Source organism: Nannospalax galili, unplaced genomic scaffold (assembly GCF_000622305.1).
Source record: "Nannospalax galili isolate Female #2095 unplaced genomic scaffold, S.galili_v1.0 scaffold188, whole genome shotgun sequence".
Taxonomy (NCBI): Eukaryota; Metazoa; Chordata; class Mammalia; order Rodentia; family Spalacidae; genus Nannospalax; species Nannospalax galili.
Window position 1 is genome coordinate 4413337 of NW_008360325.1, and position 26350 is coordinate 4439686.

Genomic DNA, 26350 nt, shown 5'->3' on the forward strand with positions numbered 1-26350 from the left:
TGCCCCGGCCGGCGCGTGCGCGTGCGACCCGCCGACGGGCCCGGGAAGGGGGTGAGCTGCGGGGTCTCGCAGGCGGGAGTGAGCGCGCGTCCTCCGGAGATTCGGGCAGCGGCCCCTGGGGACACGCGCAGGCGAGCGACGGGCTGCGGAGCGACTGCTGGGCGCACGCGGGGCCGTGCGCACCTCCGCCCGCAGAGGGACTGCGTGCGCGGACGCCCTTCGGCCCGCGGCTGCTGAGGCACGGAGCGCGCGCGCGAAGCTCCACACAAAAGGCGCGGGGCTCCAGGTTCGCGCCTGTGAGAGGGCGGGGCGAGAGGGGCGAGGCTGCGGGATTTGGGCGGGGCTTCTGGGAGTGGTGGGCGTGGTGGACATCTGGCTGGGAGGATGTGACCCAGAGGGGCGGGGCGAATAGGACCTGAGGAAAGAGGGGCTAGAGTGTGGCGGTCTGAGGGCGGAGTAATCGTAGGGGAGGGAGAGGGCGTGGCCCCAGGACACAGTGGGCGGGGTGAGTCTCTGTGGAAAGTTTAGACAGTGCGGCGACTGGAGGGCGGGGCGATGGGCGGTAAGAGGGCGTGGCTCAGGACCCAGGGGGCGGGGCGATTGTAGGGGGTAAGGGGCGAGGCTGGGGACTCACGGGGCTGGACGAAGCTCTGTGGTAAGAATGTGCGTACAAAGTATAGAGCTGGGCGGAAGGACAATCGAGGCGGGTGGTGGGCGTGGCCCAGGGCCGAGAGGGACTGGGCGAAGCTGCCAGGAAAGGATTAGTGTCTAGAGACAGGGCGGGGCGATCGGGGCCAGGGCAGTGGGCGTGGCGTGGGGGGGTCCAGAGGGGCGAGGAGGAGCTTCCGGGATCCCTTTTTTTGTTTGTTTGTTTGTTTGTTTGTGTGAAGAAACAGGGCGGAGCTCCCCTAGAAGGTCGGCGGGTGGTGGGCTGGAGGCGGTGCAGGGGCGTGGACGTGGAGCGAAGCCGAGAGAGGCTGGGCGGAGCTCTGCCGGAAGGGGGTGGTTCGGGAGGCTGTGACCCGGAAGGCGGGGCCTAGAGGGGTGGGTGGTGGGTGCACGTGGAGCGCCTGGACCTGCGGTGCATTTAGAGAACCGTGAGGCCACCATCATCGCCAGGCCGCGGTCGGATTCCCACCCGGCTCTGCTGTGCACCGGGCAGCCTGGTAGGCCGCCCTGATCCGCGTGGCGTCGAGACGTAAGGACAACGTGCTGTAAAGGAGCCCCAGGGTAACCTGGAGCAACACCGAAGTAGGAAGGCCCTCCTCCTGCTAGCTGGAGTTCCTGTTGGCCCAGCAAAGCGGTTCCTGTTTCACAACACGCAGTATCAAGTGGGTCATGCGGGTTTTCTCTGGTTTTTAAATCCCCTTCCTTCTGGCTGGACCCTCCCCCCCACCCCCATGGAAACAAACACAGGCTTTCTCAACATCTCCACTAATGCCCCCTGTTGTCATAGTAACAAAAAAGAGGTACTAAACAAGATCTTAGCACATGGGAAAGGCTGGCAGGTAGTGGGTGGGCAGGAAAGGGTCGCAGGTTTATTCCAGGCCAGGCTGAGAAGAAGCAGGATAAGTTCTGTGGTTTTTGCTGGGGTTGCACCTCCTTCTCCCAAGTTCCCACTTGAGTGCCTTCCTACCTCCTGGCACCGCCCCCCCCCCCCCCCCCCCACTTCACATGGCCATCAGGGTCTAGTTTGCTTTTCTATTGCCTTGATAAACACTATGACCAAAAGCCACTTGGGGAAGAAAGGGTTTATTTCATTTTAGAACTCCCAGGTCACAGTCCACCACTGAAGGAAGTCTGCAGGAACTGAAGCAGAGACCGTGGAGGAACACTGCTTACTGGCTTGCTTCCCCTTGGTCTGTTCACCTACTGCTCTTACATGACCCAGGCCCACCTGCCTGGGCATGGCATTGCCCACAGCGGTCTAGGCCCCCTCCCCACATCAACAGTCAAGAAAATGCCCCACAGACATGTCCACAGGCCAATCTGATGGAAGTGAGATTCCCTCCTCCCAGGTGCCTCCAGTTTGTGACAAGTTGACAAAAACTAACCAGCACATCAGGATTCCTCAGTGATTGATTGATCCAGCTCCATATTTGTTCGAGCTGGAAATCAGAGCTGGACGTCTCAAACTTGGAAAGGACTCCTCAATATTCTGAACTGTTAGAAGCCCCTGGGGTTGTAGACCTCCTGACCTCATTTGTCCCTTCCTAGGGTCAGATGGCTCTCTGTTACAGAAGATCCTTGGCCCATCCTAAAATTTATTAATAATATTCAAACCTCAGGTCACCTGGAGGCATCCCAGATGTGCTCAGGGGATCCAGACTGTGCTGGATAGCTTTAGTGTCAACTTGACACACCTGGGTTGAGGAAGCCTCAACTGGGGAATTACCTCTATTGGACTGACCTGTGGCCATGTCTGAGGGGCATCTTCTTGATTATTGAGTGATATGGGAGGGCCCAACCCCATGTGGGGGGGACCACCCCTGGGCAGGTGGGCCTGTGTTACATAAGAAAGCAGGCTGAGCAAGGGGCCAGGGGAGCAAGTCAGTAAGCAGTGTTCCTCCATGGTCTGTGCTCCAGCTTCTATGTCCAGGTTCCTGCCCTGAGTTCCTACTTGGGCTCCCAGATGAACTGTGACCTGTGAGATGTAAGCTAAATAAACCCTTTCCTCCCCAAGTTGGTATTGGTCAGAATGTTTTGTCACAGCAATGGAGAAACAAACTAGGACACAGACTTAGCCCTGGTTGGTGAGAACTTTGTCTCTAGCCAGCCTTATTGGTGCTTTTCTGCAAGTGGCCACAGATCTCTGGATGAGGTGTTTGCCCTGCTTCCACTGGTGTCTGTAACAAGTAGTTGCCATCCTGTGATTTGGAATTTGAGGTCCAGAGGGAAATGATAGGTGGATTTGACATGAAACACTAGCACCCAAGGTGAAGGGCATATACCCTTCGTCAGTCTTTCCTGCCAACTACTATAAATACTTCCGTAGATAAGGGGGCAGGCTGAAAGGGGAAGTGATTGGTCTGTCATTGGCTCAGTAAATTCATGAAATTAGAAGTTTGGGTCCTGGGGAGGTCCCTCCAAGTCTGTCTGTTCACCAGAGGGCTCCAGGAACTACAAGAAGGGGCAGGGGAGGACAGACAAGGACCACTCGAAGTCTCTCCAGTGCCTGCTTCCCTATGTAGGATACTGATCTTTGTCTAATCAGCCCTGGATGCCTATGGAGGCAGAGCCTCCGTGTTTAACATTGTAGCTTAAACCTCTCTCATCCTCCATCCCTCATCATCGAACAGGTAGGAATCTTAGAGTCCACCTTGCAGATGCTGCTGAGAATCAGTTGAGACCCCTCTGTCAACAGGAAGTGGATTCTAGAAGGGTCTTTCCCACCCTTCTCAGCACTCCCACCTCATCGTCCTCTTTCCCTAACATCCCATCATTTGAAACCATGGTCTGTTTAGCATACTTTGCATGTACTGAATGAAGGCTTTTTCCTTGAAAGTAGATGACTTTGTGTTTTCCGTTCTCCTGATAAAAAGTTATAAAAAGTTTTTGAAACGTGGCCGCCAAATGATTTCTTTCTGGAGGACATCAGGCCTTGGATTTGAAAACATTTCCTCCCCAGTGTCAGTGATTTTTATGATATCTAATGTGTAGGGAAGGGTGCATTAGCATGGCTCTCCAGCCCACCATGGACTGAATTTCCCACTTGTGGGAGAAGCAGAAAAGGTGGTGCCTGCTAGCTGTTGGCTCAGGATAGAGTCACAAACAGATAGCCGGACAGATAGTGGAATGTCTTTAAAGAATATGGCATCCTGAGAACATGGTGTGAGCATCTGGTGAGGTCCTTGGTCCTGTATCATCAGATGATGGAGGGTACCACATATTGGGGAAGCAAGAGTCACAGAAAACTGGAGCCAAATTCATCCTTTGATCAGGAGCCCACTCCTAACATCAGCATGCTCTCACTCTTCTCAGCCTCCAGAACTGTGAGAAATAAATTTCTTTTCTTTGCTGGGCGTGGTGGTACACACCTTTAATCCCAGCACTTGGGAGGCAGAGGCAGGTGAATCTCTGTGAGTTCAAGGCCAGCCTGGTCTACATAGTGAGTTCCAGGACAGCTGGGGCTACAGGGAGACCCTGTCTCAAAAAAACCAAAAAAAAAAAAAAATTATTTTCTTTATAAATTACCCAAGCTGTGGTATTCTGTTACGGCAGGGTAAAAAACACTAATACACCCATGGACCACCTTCTCCATTACTTAGCATTTGCCAAATCAAACCTGGCTCAGCATAGATAATCAAAAGACCTGCTGTTGACAATTCACCAGTGAGACCATGTCTGGTCTGTATTAGCTAGCATAAGCGAATTGCTAATTCATGCCCCAGTCTGAAGCAGAGCACAGCAGGTGGTTCAGGGGCATCACAGGCCAACTGTGACCCTGTGTCCCTTTTTTGTGCACACCATTCATCTGGTTGCTGATTCTAGTTGCCAACCATGTTTCCTTAAATACAGCACAAGTTGTTTTCATCCATTCCTTCATTCATCAGTGCCTATGGAGCCGTCACATGGCGACTCTTCTCATGCCTGCCCACTGGCTCTGACTGAGGTGAATCATCTTTGACCCTCTGTCTTAGTTACTTTCTCACTGCTGTGATAAAAATACCCTAACAAAAGCAACTTAAGGGAGAAAGGGCTGATTTTGATTTACAGTTCTAGAGGCATATAGTCTGTCATTGGGGGGCAAGATGTGGTGACAGGATCAAGAAGCTGACTGGTCACATTGCATCCATACTCAGGAAGCAGAGAGCAAACAGGAAATGGGGCTAGGCAATAAAGTCTCAAGGCCCACTTCCAGTGACATTCTTCATTCAGTGAAGCCCTGGGTCACTGCCAGGAGGGCTGCCTTCTATTTCATCCGTTTGCTTCCCTTCCAGTAGTCTTCCCTTCCAGATTAGGAGGAGCTGGTGGCTGTGGCCCCAGGTGGGAAGATGAGTTTGACAATAGAAACCACTAGGTCTGTCATAGCCTGCAGTTTCACAGAATAGGAGGGGGTGTGGTGTTTCCTATTAACCAAGTCAGTGATGGAGAGGGCTGGCAGTGGAAAATGGGTTGTCCTCCCTCTACACTGTCATCCTGTGCCACATTCTGGGTCCCTCTAGTCTCTTGGAGGAGCACCTGGAGGCGGGTAGCTGCCTCTGGGCTGAACAAAGCCATCTCCCCTCCTGTTCAGGTCTCTCAGTCCTCATGAGTGGTGTAAGGTTTGCTGACACAGGGAGGGCATCTGTGTTGGGCAGAGAGTCATAATTCTTAGGCCTTTGGGTAGATGCCAATGGTGTCCAGTTCTCTGGTAAAGGGGAGGAGGGAGGCTTCTGCCCTAGGTGGAGAAGCATAAGGAGGTAGTGGCACAGGGGTTCATCTGGGTCTCCTTGGAGGACTGGTGGAGTCTGGATGGAGCCTCTGTTTCTCAATTGGGATTGAGCTGTAACCAGGATCTGGACTAGTGTGATTCACACTCAGGAACCTATACAGAGGATTTGATCTGGATGGCCTAGGTATTCAGTTACTCTGTGATGCATGCCTTACTTTTAACTATTATCAGGGTCCTTCATTTTCCTGGTGTCATTTTAGTACCCACCATAGTGTCCCTCCCTCTGTGCTGGTGTCACAAAACAAAACAAAAACCTTTGGAGCAGGCTTTGCCCTGAATAGAAATTGCTTCACCTACTTGGCTGTTCCCCTCTTGGGGAATTAGATAGACTCCGCTTGGCACACAGTGAGTTCATATATGTCCTGAACCCAGATCTGACTTGCAGAAAAAAACGGGGTCCCCCAAAGCCAGACATTGCCTTACAGCCCTATGAGACTGGTCATAGAAACATAGCTTATTCAGACTCCATAGTTTGACAACCATGGGGAGATATACAGAGAGAGAGAGAGAGAGAGAGAGAGAGAGAGAGAGAGAGAGAGAGAGAGAAACTCTATTTTACACTACACTTCAGACAGAAACCTCCCCCATGAAGTTTTTCTAACTGGGGTAATTGTGAAAATTGCCTGGAGTTGATCAGGCTCCCCCTCCACTAAGCTGGTAGGGCAGCTTACCAGTTCCTCAAGTCCTGGGTGATCTGTTGATCTGTGCACTTCCCCTCAGGTCTGTCAGGAACAGCCACAGCCCATAGAGTCTTGGGTTTGAAACAATTGGCCAGGTGGTACCCCCAGCCTTCCTTGGACTGTGCCTGGCTTCAGCCAAGGTTTACAGCTGACAGTGGCTCAAAGGGCCAGTCTGGTCTAAAAGCACCGTGGGTGGTTTCCCTCCCTTGCTCAGTGGGTGGGTTCCTGGTCAGAGAACCAAAATGTAATGGGAATTGTCACTTTAATATCAGGCACTGGGGACAGAGTGGAAAATCACAGCTTTATTCCTGTTGGCAAGGACCTGGGGGGGCCTCTCTAAAGCCTGAGCACCAGGCAACAGCATTCTACAGTATTTATGGAAAATGCAGCATCATTCTAGACCCACTCCATCATTGGTGGGCTTGAATTCCTACCTATGTGACTGCAGGTCAGGCACAGGGGGATTTAACCTGCATGTTAGGAGACCATGAGCTGCAATTCCAAGCAGGAAGCATGTTTACAGTACAAAAGCAAACATCTGTTTCCTTTAAGTAAGCAGGGGGTTATTTCCTTGGGCAACCTGCTCTGGGTTTTCTTAATTTTAGTTTTCTTCTCAATTTTGGTTTTCTTTCTTAGACTGCGGTTCCTATTTTGACCCTCCTTACTTGAATTCCTCAGTTCCTCAGGTGACTCTCCTTAAGATTGCACAACTTGGAGGGAGCAAATCTTAGAAGAGAGCCCTGCTTGGGAAGATGTAAAAATAGGAGCACTTGAGAAGCTTGACAGGGGTTGGGAGGGAATCTTAGGTACTGCCCTGCAGTGGCTGTTTGGGGAGGGGATGTTGAAAACCACAGCTGGAGCAGTCCTGCCTGGAGCTAAGCTTGAGGGTTTCCTAATCTTCAAGTACATCCCTGGGGCAGCCCAGCCAGAAGGCCTCCAGAGGCCATGCCGTGGTTTCAATGTGTGCCTCCAAAAGTATGTTTTTGAAGCTTAATGCCCAATGCAAAGACCTGGGACCTCAGCCGGACGACTAATCCACAGGGATCTATCTTTGTGAATGGTTAATGCTGATTTTCAAAGGCCTCAGAACTGCAAATTGAATCTCTTGCTATCTTGTGGGAGAGAGAAGAAGCTCTATTTTGCCTTTCTGCTTTCTGGCATGGGATCATGGGCAGGAAGGCCCTCACCCAATCTGGACCCTTAACTCTAGAAGTATAAGAAACAGCTTCTTTTTTTCCCTCCTCCTCCTCCTCCTCTTCTTTTTCTTCATGCATGCACATGTGTGCATGTGTGTGTATCATGAGTGTGTGTATGTATGTGTCTGAAGACAACTTTTGGGAGTTGATTCTGTTCTTCCATCATAGCTTCTGGGCTTCAACTTAGGTTGTCAGGCTTGTGCGCAAGCACCTTTACCCACTGAGCCATTTTGCCAGCCTGAGTTGCTTTTCTTTATAAATTACAGTCTGTGATTTTCTTTTGTATTACTGAATGGATTAAGATAGGCCAATCCCACTGTAGGCTATGCTCTTTCCCACAAGCCCCCAGGCCACCAGGAAGGGAAACTTCACCCAGCTCACTCTTAGGAAAACCAAAGTGTCCAACTCCCATCTCTGTTGCCCCCAACCAATCATGAAGCTCTAGCTTGGGGCCTATTCACCTTGAACCCAGGGAGAAGCTTCCCAGTTATGTCTCCCTGCCTGGTGTCTCTTATCTCTTGTGGAGACTCTGGCAGTCAGGGAAACTCACACCCACAGCAGGGCTTGGAGATCTGGGCCTCTGAATGAATGAGGGGACATTTCAAGGGACTTGGAGAGTTTGAAGGCTTCAGTCTTCCCATACAAGGCACAGTCTTCTGCCTAGATGAGCAAGCAGATGTTGACATAGTGGCATGTCTTTTGTTGTTGTTTGCATGTATATGGTGTGTGCAAATATGTATACATGCTCACATGTATGTGTGTGCATGTGGAAGCCAGAGGCTGATGATAGAGGTCTTCCTGAATCACTCTCTACCTTAAATATTGAGGAAGAGTTTCTCACTTGACTCTAGAGCTCACTGACTTGGCTAGACTAGCTCCACAGCTTGCTCCAGGGACCACTGTTTCTGCCTCCAAAGTGCTAGAATTACAGGCAGGCTGCCAGACCTGCCTGACATTTACATGGGCACTGGGGATCTGAACTCTGGTCCTTACAGCTGTATGGCAAGTTTCCCCAGCCCAAATGGCAGCATGTTTAAGGAAGAACTAACAGGGATGTAGAGTAGAGGAGATGTTGAAGCAGAACAATCTGAGTATAAGAAATAATGCTTGTAACTAAAACAGTCTTCATTTGAAAATCAAAGAAATGAACTAGAGGCAGTAAGAGACAGAAGAGACACTGGTCTAGACTAGAAGTCAACACACTTTTCTGCCACCAGTGCACACATAGAACTCTCACTTCAAAGAAAGTAAGAGATGGTTTATTCTGGTACCAAATACAAGTGACTATGATGCAGGAACACAGATTCAGGTTGCCCCAAATACCATGTTCCAACATGGTAACAGTTTCAAGAAGTTTTCATAGTTACAGAACAGAAAAAAGGTAACTCAAGGAACTTTTCAAATACATTATTAGAAACATCAGGAAGGCAGGTTATAGCAAAGTGGAAAAATCTCTGCTGTAGACTCAATGCTATCTGATGACATTATTAACCTTTGGGTTGGTGGAAAATAGTAGTATGTTAGCACATTCTAAAAGGGTTACCTAGTCACAATGATGTTAGGTCACACATGGGTGGGCAATGAATGGCTACATAAGGGGCTGAAGATGATGCAAATAATTGGGCTCTAGACCTGCACTGCTCCAACTCTTTATGATCACAGAAGTTCTAATCAGTCTGTGAGCCTTGTGGAATCTTTACACAGGTATGGCCTCAGAGGTCAGAAGAGGACATTAGATTCCCCTGAAACTGGAGTTACTGATGGTTGTTAGCTGCTGTATGGGTGCTGGGAATCGAACCTGGGTTTTCTGCCAGAGTAGCAAGTGCTCTTAACCACTGAGCCATCTCTCCAGCCCCATTTTAAAAAAAAGTAAAGATGCATAAATGATAGAGTGAGTAAGGACGTCTGACGTCTCAACAATAGGTGTTCCAAAAATAATTCAAGAAGGAGAATTCATAATTGAGGACAGATTTTTTTTTTTTTTGAGACAAGGTCTCCCTGTACCCCAGCTGTCCTGGAATTCACCATGTAGACGAGGCTGGCCTCAAACTCACAAAAATTTGCCTGCCTCTGCCTCCCAAGTAAGAATAAAGAGTTCATGAGACTGTATGCTTTCTTCTAAGATCAGGAACAAGTCAGAGTCACACATTCTTACCACAGCTGTTCAACGCAATATTGGAGCACCCACTTAGAGCAATTAGGCAAGAAAAAAGGACATGCACATTGAAAGAAATAAGTGATCACATTGTTATTACTATTAATTATTATTATTGTTAGCAGATAACATGACTTTGTATATAGAAAGTCCAGCAGGGTTGCAGTATCTAAGATCAATATTTTAAAAATCAAAACCATATTTCTTCTATACACATGCTCTGGCTAATCTGAAATGAAATTAAGAAAACAATTCTGTTCACTGGACATCAAAAGAATAAAACACTTGGAGGCAAATTTAACAAAAGAGTTTAGGACTTGTACTTTGAAAACTATACAGTGTCATGGAGAGAAAAGTTAATGACCCATAAATGGGAAGACCAATTCATGGTTTGGAAGAATTAAGTTGTTAAGATGGGAAAAGACCTAAAATTGATCTATAATCTCATTCAACCCCTGTCAGAAGTCTCAGCTGTTTTCTTAATTTTTGTAGAATTATCAAGCAGACCCTGATAATTCATTTTCAAAAGCAAAGGTCCCAGAACAGCCAAAAGTATCTTGAAAAGGAAAGAAAAAGTGGAGGAGTCATGTGTTCTCACATCAGATCTTACTGAAGAGCCACAATAATCAGGGGGATTCTGACAAAAGAGCAGATCTACAGATCAATAGACTAGAATCGGGAGCCTGGAGATAAAACCAGACTTTATGGCTAGAGAGATGGCTCAAAGGTTAAGAGTACTCGCTGGTTTTGCACAGGATCTGGGGTCAGTTCCCAGCCCACATGGTGGCTAACAACCATCCTTAACTCCAGTTCCAGGGGATCTGACACCCTCTTTTAGCCCTTTCTGGGCATTCCATGTCACAGGTACACTTGCATGCAGGCAAAACACTCATACACATAAATGACCCCCAACTTTATGACTCAATTGCCATTTATTTAGCAAAGGCACCAAGAAATTCGATGGGGGCAAAGATTAGTCTTTGATAAAGGTGCTAGGACAACTCAACATCCACATGCAAAAAGCTAGAGGTGGGTCCTTCTTTGCAATTGTGCATACTCTTCTCATTGCTGTGACAGAATAAATAATGGGAACTTGAAGCCAGAAGGGTTTGTTCTGGCTCTTGGTAAATTTTCCTGTAGGATTTTATCTGAAGGAAGATTTTTACTGCTTGTGCTAGCCAGGGTTCCTCCAAGAATCAAGATATAGAAGCATACAGATTTATTAAGAGAGATTGGCAGCCATGGTCACAGAGGCTGAGAAGACCCAGGATCTGCTACCAAGAACATGGGGCAAAGTTCCAGTACAAACCAAAGTCCTGAGAGCCAGGTCACCAGATACCTAAACTCAGTCCCAGCTCAAAGGCCTGAGTGCTGAGAGCCCGAACCCACCACAGAAGTTCGGTGCACGCTGTTGAGGCAGAACAAGCTCGCCTTCCTCCACCTTTCTATTGGGTTCAGGGGCTCAGCTGCTGAAGGAGGCCCCACTGGGGAGGCAGGTCATTTCACTTACTGGCTAATCTCTTCTGGAAACACTTGCCCTAACACACCAGGAAATTAAGCCTCTTCTGCATTCTTCAAGTCCCTAAGCAGTGAAACCACAGAAAACTAACTGTGGCTGGGTAGAAAGAGAGTTAGAACACCTTAAGACTGACTCCCAGCAGCCCTGGCTCTGACTCTTTCCTAATGTTCTCCTGCGGGAGTGCCTTGATTTTGCCATGATGGCTTTCTGGTTTCTTAGAACTTTAAAGACGTACATCACCATTAGAAATGGGTCTGGGGTCTCAAGAAAATGACCATTCAATTAAAAGTATTTGGGCATGACTAAAAAGTTTTACACAGTAAAACTGGGTGTGGTGGTGCATGTCTTTAATCCCATCACTCAGCCAGCCTGGTCTACATAGGGAGTTCCAGGCCAGCTGGGGCTACAGGGAGACTGTCTCAATAAAACAAAACAAAACAAAACAGCTTTACTTTTGCAGAAGGGTGCATAGCTCATAAGCAGGCAAGCAGGCAAGCACAACCATCAGGGACCCTTTTTTTTTCTGGAAACTACTGTACAGACCAGGTTAGCTTTGAACCCACAGAGATCTGCCACCTCTGCCTCCTGAGTTCTGGCATTAAAGGTGTGTCTCACCAGGCCCAGCAAAACCACCAGGTTTTATCCCTAACACAAAAGGATCTTGTGCTTTTTACTCTGAGAGGTCAGAGTTCGACCTTACATTCTTACACGATTGGATGGTTCTGAGTTAAAGCAGCAAAGTTGATAAAAATGCAGCTTGTGAGGCAGGATGCAACCTTGAGCACATACTTTGATCATAGAAAAATGTTGCCTGGGGAGGGATTTTCGCCAGATGGTGCCTTTACAAATTCCTTGAAGATGGAACTTCCTTTTTCTCATTTAACTCAGTGACAGAAAAGACAGTATTTATGTTTCCCACATCACTTGGCTCTCAAACGACGATGGACGTGTATGAGAGTGTGTGTGCACTTTCTTCCTCTCATAAACCTCTGCTTAATTTGGAACATAATTTAAACTTGCTTTTTCCGAATGACCTAGAACCAGGCGAGGGCTCAGGGCCCAATGGGGCCCAGGCTTGCTGGCGGGCAGACAGCTTCCTCAGACATGCTGGCTTGAGGAGGTTTACAGCCTGTAGGTAAAAATAGTTTGGGGCGTCTTCCTCCAGGAAGACACTTAAAAAGGAAGAAAGGAGTCATTTGCTAAAATGAAAAAGCCTACCAAGTTGCCACCATAGTGTTAGAATTCGGTTTTTTTTGGTAAAATGTATCAGGAGATTTAAACAAGGAGATCTTGTCCTCTCCTCAATGATTTGGGCATTTGCTTCAAAGAAACAAAAGTGAGTTCACTTTTTTGAGCAAAGGTCAGAGGACAAAGCTGTTGATTACAGGTGTCTAGCCACTGGAAGACACCAGAAACAGGAAGAGGGACAGAAGGCTTGGGGGAAGGGACACTCCATTGTGTTCACTGAGGCTCACTGAAGCTGGTGGTGCAGAGTACCATGCTAAGTGATGGCATGGGCAGGGTGAGCATGGTGCTGGCCTTACAAACAGGCTGGAGGCAAGTCTGTGTCAGGAGAGGAATGTGTTGACAGTTGGGACCAGAGGAGAGATGTGGGAGGGACCGGAAGCCAGATTTGGTATTCAAGGAAGATATCCTTCTGGAAGTGACTTTGAAGCTGAGTTATTTAGGTTGATGGTTCTTGGGAATGACAGGAGGAAGAATGTTGGGTAGAAAGCACATGAAGCCTGGGTGGCAACAGAGAGTGTGGTGTGGCAGGGACAGTGAGGCAGTCAGGGGTAGACATAGACATAGTGCTAGAGAGAGGCCCAGAGTCAACCCTGGGCATGGTGTGAAGGAGCTGCTTCCTTAAGGCATCTAAGGAGTGAGATGTGGTCAGGCTGAGAGTTCCAAAAGCTCTTTGCCAGGCAAAAGGACAACATGGCTGCATTGGGACAAGCAGTGGTTGACAGCTGGCAGTATGGTGCTGGGCAGGGTAGGGGTAGCACCTATGGAGATGTGTCAAGGCTTCTTGTGAAACAGAGCTTTCACAACTTGGAGAGGCAGAGTTGTGCAGGGAATGGGGTGATCTCGGAATCCTGAGTACCTGGGTTAAGAACCAGTTTATTTGCTGTGTGACTTGCAGTGAGTTAACTAGTCTCTCTAGGGAAAAAGCAGGTGATCATCATAACCAGCCAGTTCCTAGGATTGTTGAGAGTATTGGAGTCCATAAACAAGGCCCTTATGTGGTGCCTAGAGTGGGTGGTGCTTAGTAAATGATGCTCTTGGAGTCATTGGTGCTTGACAGCTTGCTGATATGGGCAGTGGGTCAAAAAGAGGGGCCAATGGGAATGCCTACACTATGGGCGGTAGAGAGGATGGAGTACAGGGTTGAGGGAGGAGATTAAAACCCACACGTGGGGATTGTGGCACCAGAGGAGGGGGCAAATAGATACATCCTGTGGGCTACTGAATGTGTGGGTTTGAAGCTGAGGCAGGCTGAGCTGAAGATACAGATTTGGGCCTTGTCAAGATTGAAGAGGTGACTGGAGTCCTGAGAGTTGATGAGATAGCCTGGGGCTGTGGGAGCAGGGAGCGGGAGGAAGAGAGCAGAGCCCTGTGGGTGAGGGAAGAATCTACGTCCTCATAGCGGGCGAGATTCCAGCCTGGTGGAAGAGCCTAGAGAGAGCACACTGGGGACTGGTTCTCAGTTAGTGTGGTCTCTATTGATTTTTGTCATAATAATCACCACCACTATCACTATATCATTATCACCATAGTTGTCATCACCACTACTATCACCATCATCACCACCACCACCACCATCATCATCACCATCATCATCGCTATAGTCATCATTATATAAAAATGTAATCATGGTTACATTTTTGCTACTGTAATTATTACTGCTACTATCACCACTGCTATCATCACTATTATCATCACTACTGCCATCACCACTGTCACTATCATTATCATCATCATCACTGTTATCATTATCATCAACACCACCCTCATCATCACTATACTGTCATCACCATCAGTTATCACTACAATCTTCATTACTGTCATCATCAACATCACCATCATTACCATCACCATCATCACCATCACTGTTATCACTACCACCATCAACACCAGCATTATTATCATCCCCACTATTATTATCATCACTAGGACCATTATCATCATCATCATTACCATCATTATCACTAGGATCATCATCACTAGGACCACCATCATCATCATCACTATCAGCATCACTAGGATCACTATCATCACCATCATCATCACCACCATCACTGCCACCACTAGGATCATTATCTATCATTACCATCATCTTCACCATCATCATCATCACCATATCATTACCATCATCACCACTCTCATCATCAAAACCACTAAAATCACCATTATCATCACCACCACCACCACCATCACCATCACCACTATCACCAAAATGGGAGAGGATTCATCAAGGAGCAACAATATTGATCATACTGTATGTAAGATTTATTTTTAACAAAATTAGAATAGGAAAATGCCTATAAAGCTATAAAGCTTTATACATGCAAAACTGTAACCATGGAAACACATCTCAAAATTGACTGATAGAGTAAAAATGTAGGAGGGATGTGCACTAAGAATACCAGTGCTCCTTCAGGGTAGCAGGGATACAGCTGGGCCTCTTTCTGACTTTGCTATAATAGGGAGACAGTTTTACCACTTAAAATACCGTCCTTTCATTTTTACAAAAAGAAACAAACAGGGCAGTTGGTGCTGCCCCGAGAAGGTCACAGCGACCTCGGGCAAATCTCTGTTCTCTAAGGTTTGCTTCTAATCTGTAAGAGGAGGGAGGGCTGCAGATACAGTACAGTGGCAGAGTGCTTGCTAGCATGTGCAGGGCCCTGAGTTTGACTCCCAGCACTTCAAAAACAGACAAACAAGCAAGCAAGACAAAAACCCACCTTTCTGCTAACAAAAGGGAGTTGAATGAAGCCATGTTCCACGCAAGGTGTACTGTTAACCCTGAGCTGGCAGCTATGGCTCAGGAAAGACAAGCCGGGTAGCTGGAATACCTCAGGGCCTGGGTCCTCCAGATGGCTGCAAGGCTCAGGCCCTCGCTCTGCCACTGCACTGCCAGGCCACCTTCCCTGAGTGGTGGACTCACATAGTCTCCATCCCTGCTCACCTACCTGTCTGGTACACCTTTCTGCCTCTTTATTGCCATTTCCAATCACAGTTCCATGACAGGGGGCGCTCCCAGCCCAGGGGTGTGCCTGGATCAGACAAGGGGTAAGAGGGAGGGAAGGAGGGAAGAAAGGGAGACATGGGAAATGGAGAACAGCTGGACAGGAAGATACAGTAGTCCCACTGGACTAATAAAAACATTCAACTGAGGGCCTTCCAAGCCCAGGATCTCAGGTATCAGTTTTTCACAGAACACACTCTGGGGAATACCCCCCAAGATCACACCCTCCTCAGTTTCATTAAATCCCTGATATTCTACAAGTGGTTCAAATAAATAGCCCTGCCAGGAGGGTAGGCTAGAACAGCTCCAGGGGGATAAAAAATGTGGTGACTGCTTGGCTGTCCTGAGCATGCTGGGAACTCTTCTGCTGTCCACTAATGCCCTAGGCCCTGGATCTATCTCAGCCTTGGAAGGGAGATGAGTAGGAATGAGCTTGCCAGAATGAGAAAAACATTAGTTTCCCATGCCATGCACAAACCAGCCACCTTGCAATGACTGAAGGTAAGGGCAAGGTGACCTCCAAGGCCTTGGGTCAGGAGCACAGGCTGTGTCTGGCTTCTTCCATGGATTGCTGCAAGTGTGGACATGTGGACATGGTGCGTCTAAGGCTGTCACTTCTGGGTGCATCAGAGCAAAATGAACCATGAAAACAGAGGGCCACTATGTAGGTGACTGGGCAGCTGGGTAGTAGACTGGACTTGTGCCCACCCTCTTTTCCAGTAGCTGTGCTCTGAGGACCCCTGGTAACCTTAAAAATTCATTTGGCCAAAGAAGTTTCAAAAATGTCACAGATAATATGATATCAGCCTCCCTATGGCAGGGAGACAGGCAACTTCCTAGTTCAGGTTTGAGAAGGGGGAATGGTTGGCCTGCTGTGCTATATGCAGAAATTGTATCACTAAATTCTCATCCGGGGTCTTCTATTCTGCTCCTCCCCTCATTGCCTTGGCAACCCACCTCCTAAGAGAGGCACAAAAAGAGGACTGGGCCTCCCTTGTCCAGGAACTCACTGAACGTGGTCATCCCTGGACCTCAAGGGCTTCACTTCCTTGCTTTCTGAAGAAGCTGGAGGGAACCAGGGAAGCCCTGATGTACCTGTCCTCGGGATTCCTCGAGTGGAGAAGGTGGGCTTCTGACTCCCTTTCATTTCTTTTTTACATTAAGCCTGTCTGATTGTATTAGTTACTTGTCTTCTTATTACTGCAAAAGCAAATTAAGGAAAGGTTTTAGCTCACAGTTCAAGAGTTCAGTCCATCATGGCTGGGAAAGTCATGGCAGGAAGAGCATGAGGTAGCAGGTCACATAACAAGAAGCAGAAAGAGAGAGATGAAGGATTCTGATCAGCTCCCTTTCTCCTTTTTATTCGATCAGGAGGCCAGGCCATGGAATGGTGCCACCCACACTGAGAGGTCATTCCACCTCAGTGAACCCAATCTATACAATCCTCAGAGACTGGCCAGAGTTTGTTTTCATGTTGATTCTTAATCCCATCAGTTGACAATATTAACCATCACAATAACTGACCTTTGCCCATAGCACTTAACCAGGATGGTATGTGATCTAGCCTGCTTTTTTCTGTTGCTGTGATAAACATCATGACCAAAAGCAACTTGGGGGAGGGAAAGACTTATTTCAGCTTATAGGTTACAGTCCATCATCAAGGGAAGCCAGGGAAGGAGCTCGAGGCAGGAACCTGGAGGCTGGGTGAAGCAGGGACAGTGAAGAAACACTGCTTACTGGTTTGCTTTCTCCTGCTCATGCTCAGCCAGCGTTCTTCTGCAACGCAGGACTACCTGCCCAGGAGTGGGACCACCCACAGTGGGCTGGGCCCTCCTACATCTATTAGCAATCAAGAAAATGCTTCACAGACATGCCCACTGGTCAATCTGATGGAGAAAATTGTTCAACTGAGTCTCCTCTTTCCAGGCATAGCAAATTGAAAACCAAGATTAGCCATCAAAGGATCTGTGGAGTACTCATCCCCAGGCCAGTAATCAGTGCTGGGGAGAAAATGTCCAGGGCTCTAGTTGGAGAAATGACCAGTTTTCCAGGTCTGGGTTAGGCAGCTGGAACTCAAGTCTGCACACAGCACACTCTTACACTTAACTGGATCCCTCCATTAGCAGCTTCTCCAACGGCTTTCTGTGGACCTGGGAAGGCCAGCGTAGAACTGTAGGACATGGCTTGGGGGAGCTGGGACTTCCTTCCTTAGCTCAGCCATCTGCTAGCTAAGAGACCCTGGGCAAACATCTCTGATCTATAGCTCTCTGTAGCTTCATCTTCAAGGAGGGAGAGTTGATGCTCTGCTCTGAGGGAAGTAGAACAGATGGCAGTCCTATCCAGTGCTGCTCCACCCTGGGGGATGGTTTGGCCATACCCAGTGTCCACCTAGATGGCAGTCCTGTCCAGTGCTCTTCCACCCTGGGGGATGGTTTGGCCATACCCAGTATCCACCTAGAAAACATGTACTCCCACTCCTCAGTAAGGAGGGTAGGGATGGAAACCCACTGTACACATATACAAGGAAACCATTCAAGGATAGTCACAACAGCACTGGTAATGTAACCAGATGTTGGGCTGACATTGAACCTAGGGCCAAAGTCCATTAATAGATGGGGCATTACAAAGGCTCTGTAGGCCAGGCTAAGTCAGAAAATGCTCACAGGAAGAATGTTACAGATTCCTTCATGCAAGTTACAGACATACAAGGTCAGAGGTTAGAAATTTTAAAAAGACAGGTTGGGGGCTGGAGAGATGACTCAGCAGTTAAGAGCACTGGTTGCTCTTACAGAGAACCAGGATTCAGGTGCCAGCACTCACATGGCCTCTACCTCCAGCTCCAGAGGATCCAACCCTCTTCTGACCTCGTGGGCACTGCTCACACATGGTTGTTATGGAGTTTTGAAACCACTGGGAAAAGACCTCCCTACCCAATTCAAATTTTAATTGGTCATACTTATTAAAGCTATAGCTGTCCTTGGTCCCTTAGTCTGATTCAGGACCCATGGCCCCCAAGGGGAAGGTGAAACAAGCTTATAAATACAAAACCCACAAATACCTTAAGACTTTCATCACACATGAGTAATGAAAGGTGGTCCTGAGTAGGGTCAGGACGGCCCAAGTTAGCAGATAAGCAAACTACAGAAGCCAGAATAAGCTTGTGTTAGTCCTTCTCTTAACAGATAGAGACCCTGACAGTAAGGAACTTTCTCATTATTGTTATTTAGGCTACTTGGCTAGGCAAGAAGCTCAGCTGTAGTAGAACCTGGGTTTGGTTCCTGGAACCCACATGGCAGCTAATAACCATCCTTAACTCCAGTTCCAGAGGATTTGACATCCTCTTCTGGCCTCTGCAAACATTGTATGCATGGGTATATGTACATACATGCAAGTAAAACACTACTACACATTTGAAAAAAAGGTTGGAGAGATGGCACAGTGGGGAAAGGTCTTTTTGTCAAGCCTGAGAACCCACATGGTCAGAAGAGAGAACTGACTCCTTCACATTGTCCTCTGACCTTCACATGCACACCTACACCTATACCTACACGACCCTCTTGCTACTAAATAAATACATAAATTTAATAGAAAATATTGTTCAAAATAATTTTTTTTTGGTCTTTTTGAGACAGGGTCTCCCTGTAGCCCCAGCTGTCCTGGAACTTACTATGTAGACCAGGCTGGCCTCAAACTCGCAGAGATCCACCTGCCTCTGCCTCCTGAGTTCTGGGATTAAAGGCTCAAAATAATTTAGCATTTGGGAGGAGGATTTCTTTAGGAGAAACTGATCTGTTGATTACACCCTCTTCTTCCCAAAAGGGAAGCGTGGAGGGTCATTTCGGTGCACCCAAAACCTTGTGGAGAACTTGGCACATGATCCCCAGATTTGTGGGCCAATAGCTGAAAAATTCCAAAGGCAGGAGGGCAGATCTCAGCCAGATGCCAAGAAAAGGCCGTGGGAACAGCAGCTCAAGGGCGAAGCACCAGTGTCTCCTCAGACCACAGGTGAGTCTCCCCCAAAGAGAACCAGGGCGCATTACATCAGATCTGGCCTGCAAGGCCCCAGAGAGGTGGTGGGCTCTGTTAGGGAAAGAGGAATTTACTGCTTGTTTGAATATACTGCTTGTCTGAATTTACTGCTTGAATTTACTTGTTTGAATTTACTGCTTGTAACCAATTAACTCAGCTGGAGACACAGGCATCCGGAGATAGGGGCAAGTTGTCTGGTCTGTGTCATGTCTGTAGACATGTCTCCTTACACAAGATAACAGAAAAGAGTCGTACCAGGCACATACCAACGATCTCTCCCCGATTGAGACACCTGAAGGGAGTTGTAACATTTTTCTTGTTTTAAAGTTATTGGTTTGTGAAATGCTTGCTTTGAAACTATTGGCTGTATAAACGCGGGCTCTTGTGTAATGGTTGTGGGAGCCTATATAATCTTTACCTAAAATTGCCTCAGGGACAATTGCTTGATTTTTGCATCTCCATACTCGTGCATTTGTTCTCCAGAAGAGACCCACCGAGTCACGGACCCTAACAGCTCTCTTGAAGGGAGCGGAACAAAGCCAGCCCCCCTTGCATGCTGATGGGAGAAGTGGCTCCCTAAACAGGACTTGTTTTCTCTTGGGTTCCGAGGCCAGCAGCAACATTGGGGTCTTCTAGGAACCTCTCTGAAGTCTCCTCTGATAAGTCAGGTTGTGCATACCTGATAAGTCAGGCCCTCACACAGAGCAGAGACCATCTCTGTGGAATAAGAATTTCCTTTTCTTCCTCTCCACCCAGCCTGAGGGCAGAACCAAATCTGGCAAGTTGGAAGAGAAGTTGGCAGGCTCTGCTCTGCCTTCCTGCCACCAGGTGGCGAAATGCAGCCGACTGAGGAGTTGGCCAGGGAAGGAGGGGCTAATTAAATACAAATTCAAAGTGATAACTGCCCCTACAGTTTCAACTTAGGGATGCTAAGACACATACTTGCTTTCTAACCCCAGATAACAAATTTTTTTTGTATGTGTGCCTTACAATTGTAGACAAAATCTGTGTTCCAGGAACACTGGAACTGCCCTGCAGCGTACTGGAAGTAGGGACAGTCAGTTCCTGATCTCAGGGTGAAGTGAGCTTGTGTCCCGTTTTTTCAGAAATGTGCAGGAGACGTCTTGGACCACATAGGTTACCCAAGAAGGGCAACAGAATTCCTGCTTTCAAGAGGGAAGTTTTTTTTTATTCTCTTCTGCTGGTAGATGCAGAGAAGATCTAGGCTGGGTGACCCAGGAGGGGGAGATCCCCAGGGTGGCCTAAGGCAGAGTGGAGGGCCTGGACAGGAGGGAGACTGGAAGGAACCCCCATTTCAATGATAGTGCAGAGCATCGGCTTCAGAAGGAAGAGGGAGGACACTACACGGGGGATGGTCAGGCTCAGAAGTAGGCTCTGGAGAAGGGTTCAAAACTGAGCTTGTACCGAACACTTGAGCCCTACCACCTGGACCTTCCCCAACAGGGAGACAAGCAGGCAGGCTCAGTGGGTCATGTCCCCATATGCATCTCATCTCTGGGCTGTGCCCCCATAGAGACACTGGGTTGGGTTTGACAAACTCAAGACATTGAAATCATCACGTCACCTCTGACGGCTACATGAAGTATCCTCCTCAGAGCGGAAGACTGGAGTGTTCACAGATGAAGTGACATGGTGGTGGCTTGAACTGATTTTAAAGTGTCCCAGCTGCACCCCCTACTTCCCAATGCCACCCAAAGTTAGGGGAGACATTTCTAAATATTCAGGACTTTTCAAGTTGGGTGAACTTCTGTCATGTTTGAAAGTTTCTATTAACGAAAGAGAGGAGAGACTACAGGAACGTGGGGGCGGGAGCCTGGAATCGGTCTCCTTCCTATTATGAAAGTGAATGTTTCTCAGCTCCTCTTCTCCAAAGCCTGTCCCCCTCCTGGTGTACTAGTGAGCCCCTGTAAGAGGCCAGAGGGGCTCAGGCATAATTTCTTCCATGGGTTTTGCCTGTAAGCCACAGCCTGTTCCTAAGTTACAGAAGAGAGCTTTTGTCCAAGCAGCCACTGCCCCAGTGTGCCACATAGTATAAACCAGATATAAGGTCTGCTAATGCCAAGCAGTGAATGCCAAGAATTCACTGACTTCTCACCACCCAGGGCCTCCTGGTGGCAGGCCCCCCTGCTCACCCTCCTGGTTTCTTTTTTGTTGCTGTGATAAAAGCAACAACAACTTAGGGGAGAAAGCAACTTAGGGGAGAAAGCGTTGTTTTAGCTCACAATTCCAGTTACAGTTCATCACTGTGGGGAAGGGTCAGCAGCAAAGCCTGGGAAGGCTGGTCCCATCACAGCCACAGGTGAGAGCAAAGAGAAACAAATGTAGGCATGCTTAGTGCTCAGCTAGTCTTCTCCATCTTGTACAGTCCGAAGCCCAATACTGGGGAATGAAGTTACCCACTTTTGGGCCCGGTCTTCACACTTCAGTTAAGACAGTCAAGATAATCCCCCACAGGCATGCCCACAGGCCAACCTGATCTAGGAAATCCCTAATTGAGACTTTCTTCCCAGGTGATTCTAGGATGTGTCAAGTGGACAATTAAAACTAACCATTGCATTCCTGTTCCCCACCACTGGGCTTGGACAGCCCCTTGATACTATGTTCTTCTCCCTGAGCAACTGAGGCTCTCGTCCACATCTGGACCTCCTGTCCAGCACTGTACTGCATAAGGATTCTGGAAAACCATTCATCAGATATATTAGACACTACCCTGGGGAGCACTGAATCCAGGCATCCCACCTTTAGGACCATTAGGTGCCCCACCTGTGGGCCTTCTCTGGAGCCTCCAGGCCGGGTGGGTAGCCCTCTCCTACTCCTCACCTGGTGTGACCCCAACCACACCAGAGAGCTTCACGCTCACCCTTCCAGTGGGATGGCTGTGAGCCTGCGAAGCCAGTCTTCCATACTTACACTTGGATGTGACTTGGTGCCTCACCTCACCCCAGCCTGACTTGTCCCTAAAGCCCAGTGTTTTGTACCTCAGCCCACACCAGTGCCACCCCATTTGACAGTATCAGGATCCTGTAGGTCTTCCCCCATCCTCCATGCACATCGAGCCCTGCTAATGCCGCCTCACAGCCCTTGGACAAAGCTTCCACCTCTCCTGTGACCACTCTTATGCCTATTCACCATGGGGGCTCACTGAGCCTGCAATATCCTCATCCCATGCTCCATAGACTGAACACCTTCCAAATACTAACCCAATCCCTGCCCTGTCCCTCTCCCCTATTTCTGCTGTCATGAAGAAGACAGAGCCCTTTCCCTGCCCCACCAGGCCTTGCCAGCTGCCCTGTCTTACCAGCCTCACCCCCCTCCAAGCTGCCCCTGCTTCCTGTGCCTCAGTCCCCAGCACCTCTGCCAGCTCATGTCTTCTCATTTGGTGCCTCTAGGGCAAATCTCCAAGGCCCAGAGTGGTTGCCAAGAACAGAGACCCCTCACCTCAGCAACAGAGCCCTCAGCTGGGCCTCCACCGGCTCTGCCTCCTGTCAGTTGACTCCTTTCCTGACACCCCACCTTTCCTAGCAGATTAGATGATTCTCTCCTAGCAGAGCCTCAGCCAGGGTTCTGCCAAGCATTGCCCTCACATTTTAGGGAAGAGATGAAATTTTGGACTTCATGGTGTCACCACACTGACCAGGAGAGGGCTTGGTACCTAAGAGGTCCCCTCAATGGGCTTGAAAATCCATTAGAGGAGCAGGCAGCTTTGCCAGGGGTTTGGCTCAGAAATCCAGGAGACTATGGTGTTAGGCACAGCACATGCAGCAAGTACAAGCTCTTCTTCAGCTTTGAGGCACACCAGTACAGTGTCTACCCTTGATGTCTCTGAGGCAGCCCAGTGTTCCTTCTGTACTTGACCTTATTGGAAGAGGATGGTCACCATCATCTCATAATACAAAGTTTAAAAGATAAGTTTTGAAAATCCCAAAGAACTTTTTTCCCACTAGGCGATCTTATGCTAACAAATGTACCTAAGGTACCATCATCTTTAAAAAAATATTTTCGACTTATTTTTGTGTTTTGCCTGCAGGTATGTAAATGCACCATGTGTGTGCAATGCCTTCAGAGGCCAAAAAAAGGCATCAGATCTCCTGGAGCTGGAGTTATGGATGGTTGTTAGTCACCATGTAGGTTGTGGGAATCGAATCTGGGTCTTCCGAAAGAACAGCCAGCGTTCTTAACTGCTGAGCCATTTCTCTAGTGCTTACAGCATAATCTTTTCTTTACTGTTCTATGTGTTGTAGGGAAGCCAAGCTGAGAGCTGATGTGGCCACAAGCTGCTGGGACAAAGAGGACTGGCCATGGAGTCCAACAACTGCTTCCTGGAGTCTTTTGTTCTATCTAGGTCTTGTTTGGCTGAGAGGGTGAGCACAGTGGTTTGTGGTCTTTGCTATATGAACAAGCACGCATATAATATTTGTAGAGTTAACACTGGACCATTTAAAGATAGTACTATAGCAATAGTACACTTAACGCTATATAAATATTGTAGTATTTATTTAGTACAGTCATGATTGCCTTGATAGATGTAAAACTACTAAAGCTGTCTTCATTACTAATAAAATACAAAAGAGTACTATAAAATAGTAAGTACATACTTACAATATTAGTGTATACACATAGGTATTACCTCTTGATTTAGAAGCTGTTTTGGTTTAAATATGAAATGCCCCTTACAGGATCATGTTTTGAATGCTTGATCCCCAGTTGGTAGTGCTATTTTTGGGGTTCTGAAAACTTCAGGAGGTGGGGATTTGCTGGAGGAAGTGGGTCACTGAGGACGGGTCTCTAGAGGTATCATCTCTGGTCCCTTCCTTTCTTGCTGTTTTCTATCAGAGAGTGAAGGTGCATCCAGCCACCATGCCATTCTGCCCAAGCACCTGGGGCCAAGTGACCATGGCCTGAACCTCTGAAACCACAAGCAAAATCAACCTCTCCTCCTTTATTTCTGTCAGGTATTTGGTCACAGTAATGCCAAAGTAACCAATACACAAACTATCACGGGGTTTCCCCTTGATATTTAATTAGTCTTTCAACTATTAATTTAAAAGGGATTTTTAAAGATGGGGGGTCTCACTGTGCAGCCCCAGCTGGCTTGGAACGCGCTATGTAGATCAGGGTGGCCTGGAATTCACAGAGATTCTCCTGCCTCTGCCTTCAGAGTGCTTGGACTATACCATCATACTTGGCTAAAAGTGATAATTTTGCCAGTATTTACATGCCCAGAGAAACTAACAGCTGGGCATGATCATGAAGTCAAATTCTTTAGAACTGTCCTTCTGATAAAGGCTTCCATGGCATGTACACAGTAGAGCTCCATTTGCAAACACCCCAGAGAAGTAAGCAGTCTGTATAGGAAACAGAATATAGTGTGAATCCCATCTAATTTTAAATATTTTAATTTATATACTTTCACAAATATAGGTCAATAAGAAATCCACTTTTCAGGTTTTATTTCATTATAGAATATATTTGATAAGGGTACATACAAACAGATTCATCTTTAGTACATGTTATTTTCTAGTGCCCTGCACTTTCACAGCAGGCTAGAGATGCCAAGAAAAATTTCTCCAAACTGTCCTTCATCAGCCCTTCTAAACAATCAGTGCTGCAGAGGTCAGGTAATTCGTTTACTTCCTTAAATGAGTAAAAATCTTAATATTCTGAAGTCTGTTTATGATTCTTCTTTTTAAAAATCTGAGATACAGTCCCCAGTGTAAACAATAAATTCAATCTGTCACACAATGAATGGGTAAGGCCTTCTCGACAGTTACTCCACCTACGTTCTACTTATCAGAACAGTCTTACTCCACACAGCTGCGAGCTGTCCACACACGAGAGTCAGGAAAGGAAGCTGCCCTTGGTACCCGGAGCCTTGGAGAGCCTGTGTACTGCAGGTTGCCGGGACACTGAAGAGATTCCCTTTCCACTTGATCATCTTGGTCATCAGGTACAAACGTACAATGTCCATAACACACATAGTGAGGCCCAGCCTTAGGCATTTACCATGAGTTGCTAAATCCTATACAAGTACAATACCATATCATGCCATTAATGCACAGAGGATGGTGGCTAAATGTCTTGCCATTTATCCGGGCACATGAATGGGGACAGAAGGGGTGCAATTTGTGGAAGTGCGGAGGAGCTGGCTGTGTGTCTAACCAGAACCCAGAAGCACCTACATACCCTGCTGAAATCTGTAGGTTCTGTGGTAGAATTTGCTTATACAGGGGAAACACAACCCTGTCTTCTTGCCAGCCTCCCAAAGGGAGGAGTGAGTGAGATCTTAGAAACGTAACTGAGAAAAGTCTCATATTTACATTCCTGATCCAGCTGGGCAAATCAGTTATTCACTCTTACATGATTTAGGACCTTTTAGGACCACTTGGTCAACAACAGCTCTGGTTCAGTGTTCATCGTTATCATAAATAGTTGACTTAGCAAGCTAGATGGTGAAACAGTGAAGACTATATACAACATTTTAAAAGGCATTCTGTGACCGTTTTTGAAGAGTTTATAGAAGAGAGATTAAGGGTGCACCAGTCCCTTCAGGTGGTGCCACCGCCATGAAACCCTTGGGACCTTTCCGTACCCAATGTGTACTTTCTGTACTATACAACCAAAGCGGAAATGGGAGCTGCTTATCTGGTGTGACACTTGCTGTCCCCAAGCTAAGGTGTCCGGTAGAGGGCTAGATTTCCTGAGGTTTGTAAGAGTTTTTAGACAAAACAGAAATCACAGTGACCAAGCGGAACGTTTTAGTCTCTCCTTGGGCACGGTCTGCTCCTGGGGCTCCTGTTTGGACTAAATGACCCGCCACTGCATTATGCTTGTGTCTTTCCCACCCGTGGAGATGAGGTGGCTGTCTTCACAGAGGAAGTCGACGTTGGTGACATGGCTGCTGTGCCCACTGTAGATGTGGCTGGGAGCCTGGAAGAGGAGGAAAGCTTATGAAAGCAAACCGTGGCCCAGGAAGTGCTTCAATTCTAGATCAGTCCTCAGTGCCTTTCCTCTTTCACAGACCTTTTCACAGTTTCCAAGTAGGTCAGACCATCAGTGCCTGCTGTGGG

The 26350-nt window shown here is 47.7% G+C and overlaps 1 protein-coding gene and 1 long non-coding RNA gene across 6 annotated transcripts in view; one reads left to right on the forward strand and one right to left on the reverse strand.

The window, feature by feature from the left end:
* Nucleotides 1–622: 622 nt before the first annotated feature.
* LOC103727652 lies at nt 623–24960 on the forward strand. 3 transcript variants are annotated; one of them, XR_003848190.1, is made up of 5 exons: nt 623–655; nt 16199–16357; nt 19053–19238; nt 23525–23644; nt 24117–24960. It is a non-coding gene; the product is annotated as an uncharacterized LOC103727652 (long non-coding RNA). The 3 variants fall into 3 exon arrangements; XR_003848189.1 differs by lacking the exon at nt 24117–24960 and having other exon boundaries at nt 23525–23736; XR_606983.3 differs by lacking the exons at nt 623–655; nt 24117–24960 and adding an exon at nt 1067–1331 and having other exon boundaries at nt 23525–23736.
* The window catches only part of Eml1 (EMAP like 1), a 188418-nt gene continuing 186784 nt past the window's right edge, over nt 24717–26350 (reverse strand). For all 3 annotated transcript variants that reach the window (XM_017796225.2, XM_017796224.2, XM_008825631.3), the window contains one exon: nt 24717–26210. In XM_017796225.2, coding sequence (XP_017651714.1) covers nt 26085–26210 — 126 coding nt within the window. In that variant the 3' untranslated portion in view covers nt 24717–26084. The remainder of the gene's footprint in view (nt 26211–26350) is intronic.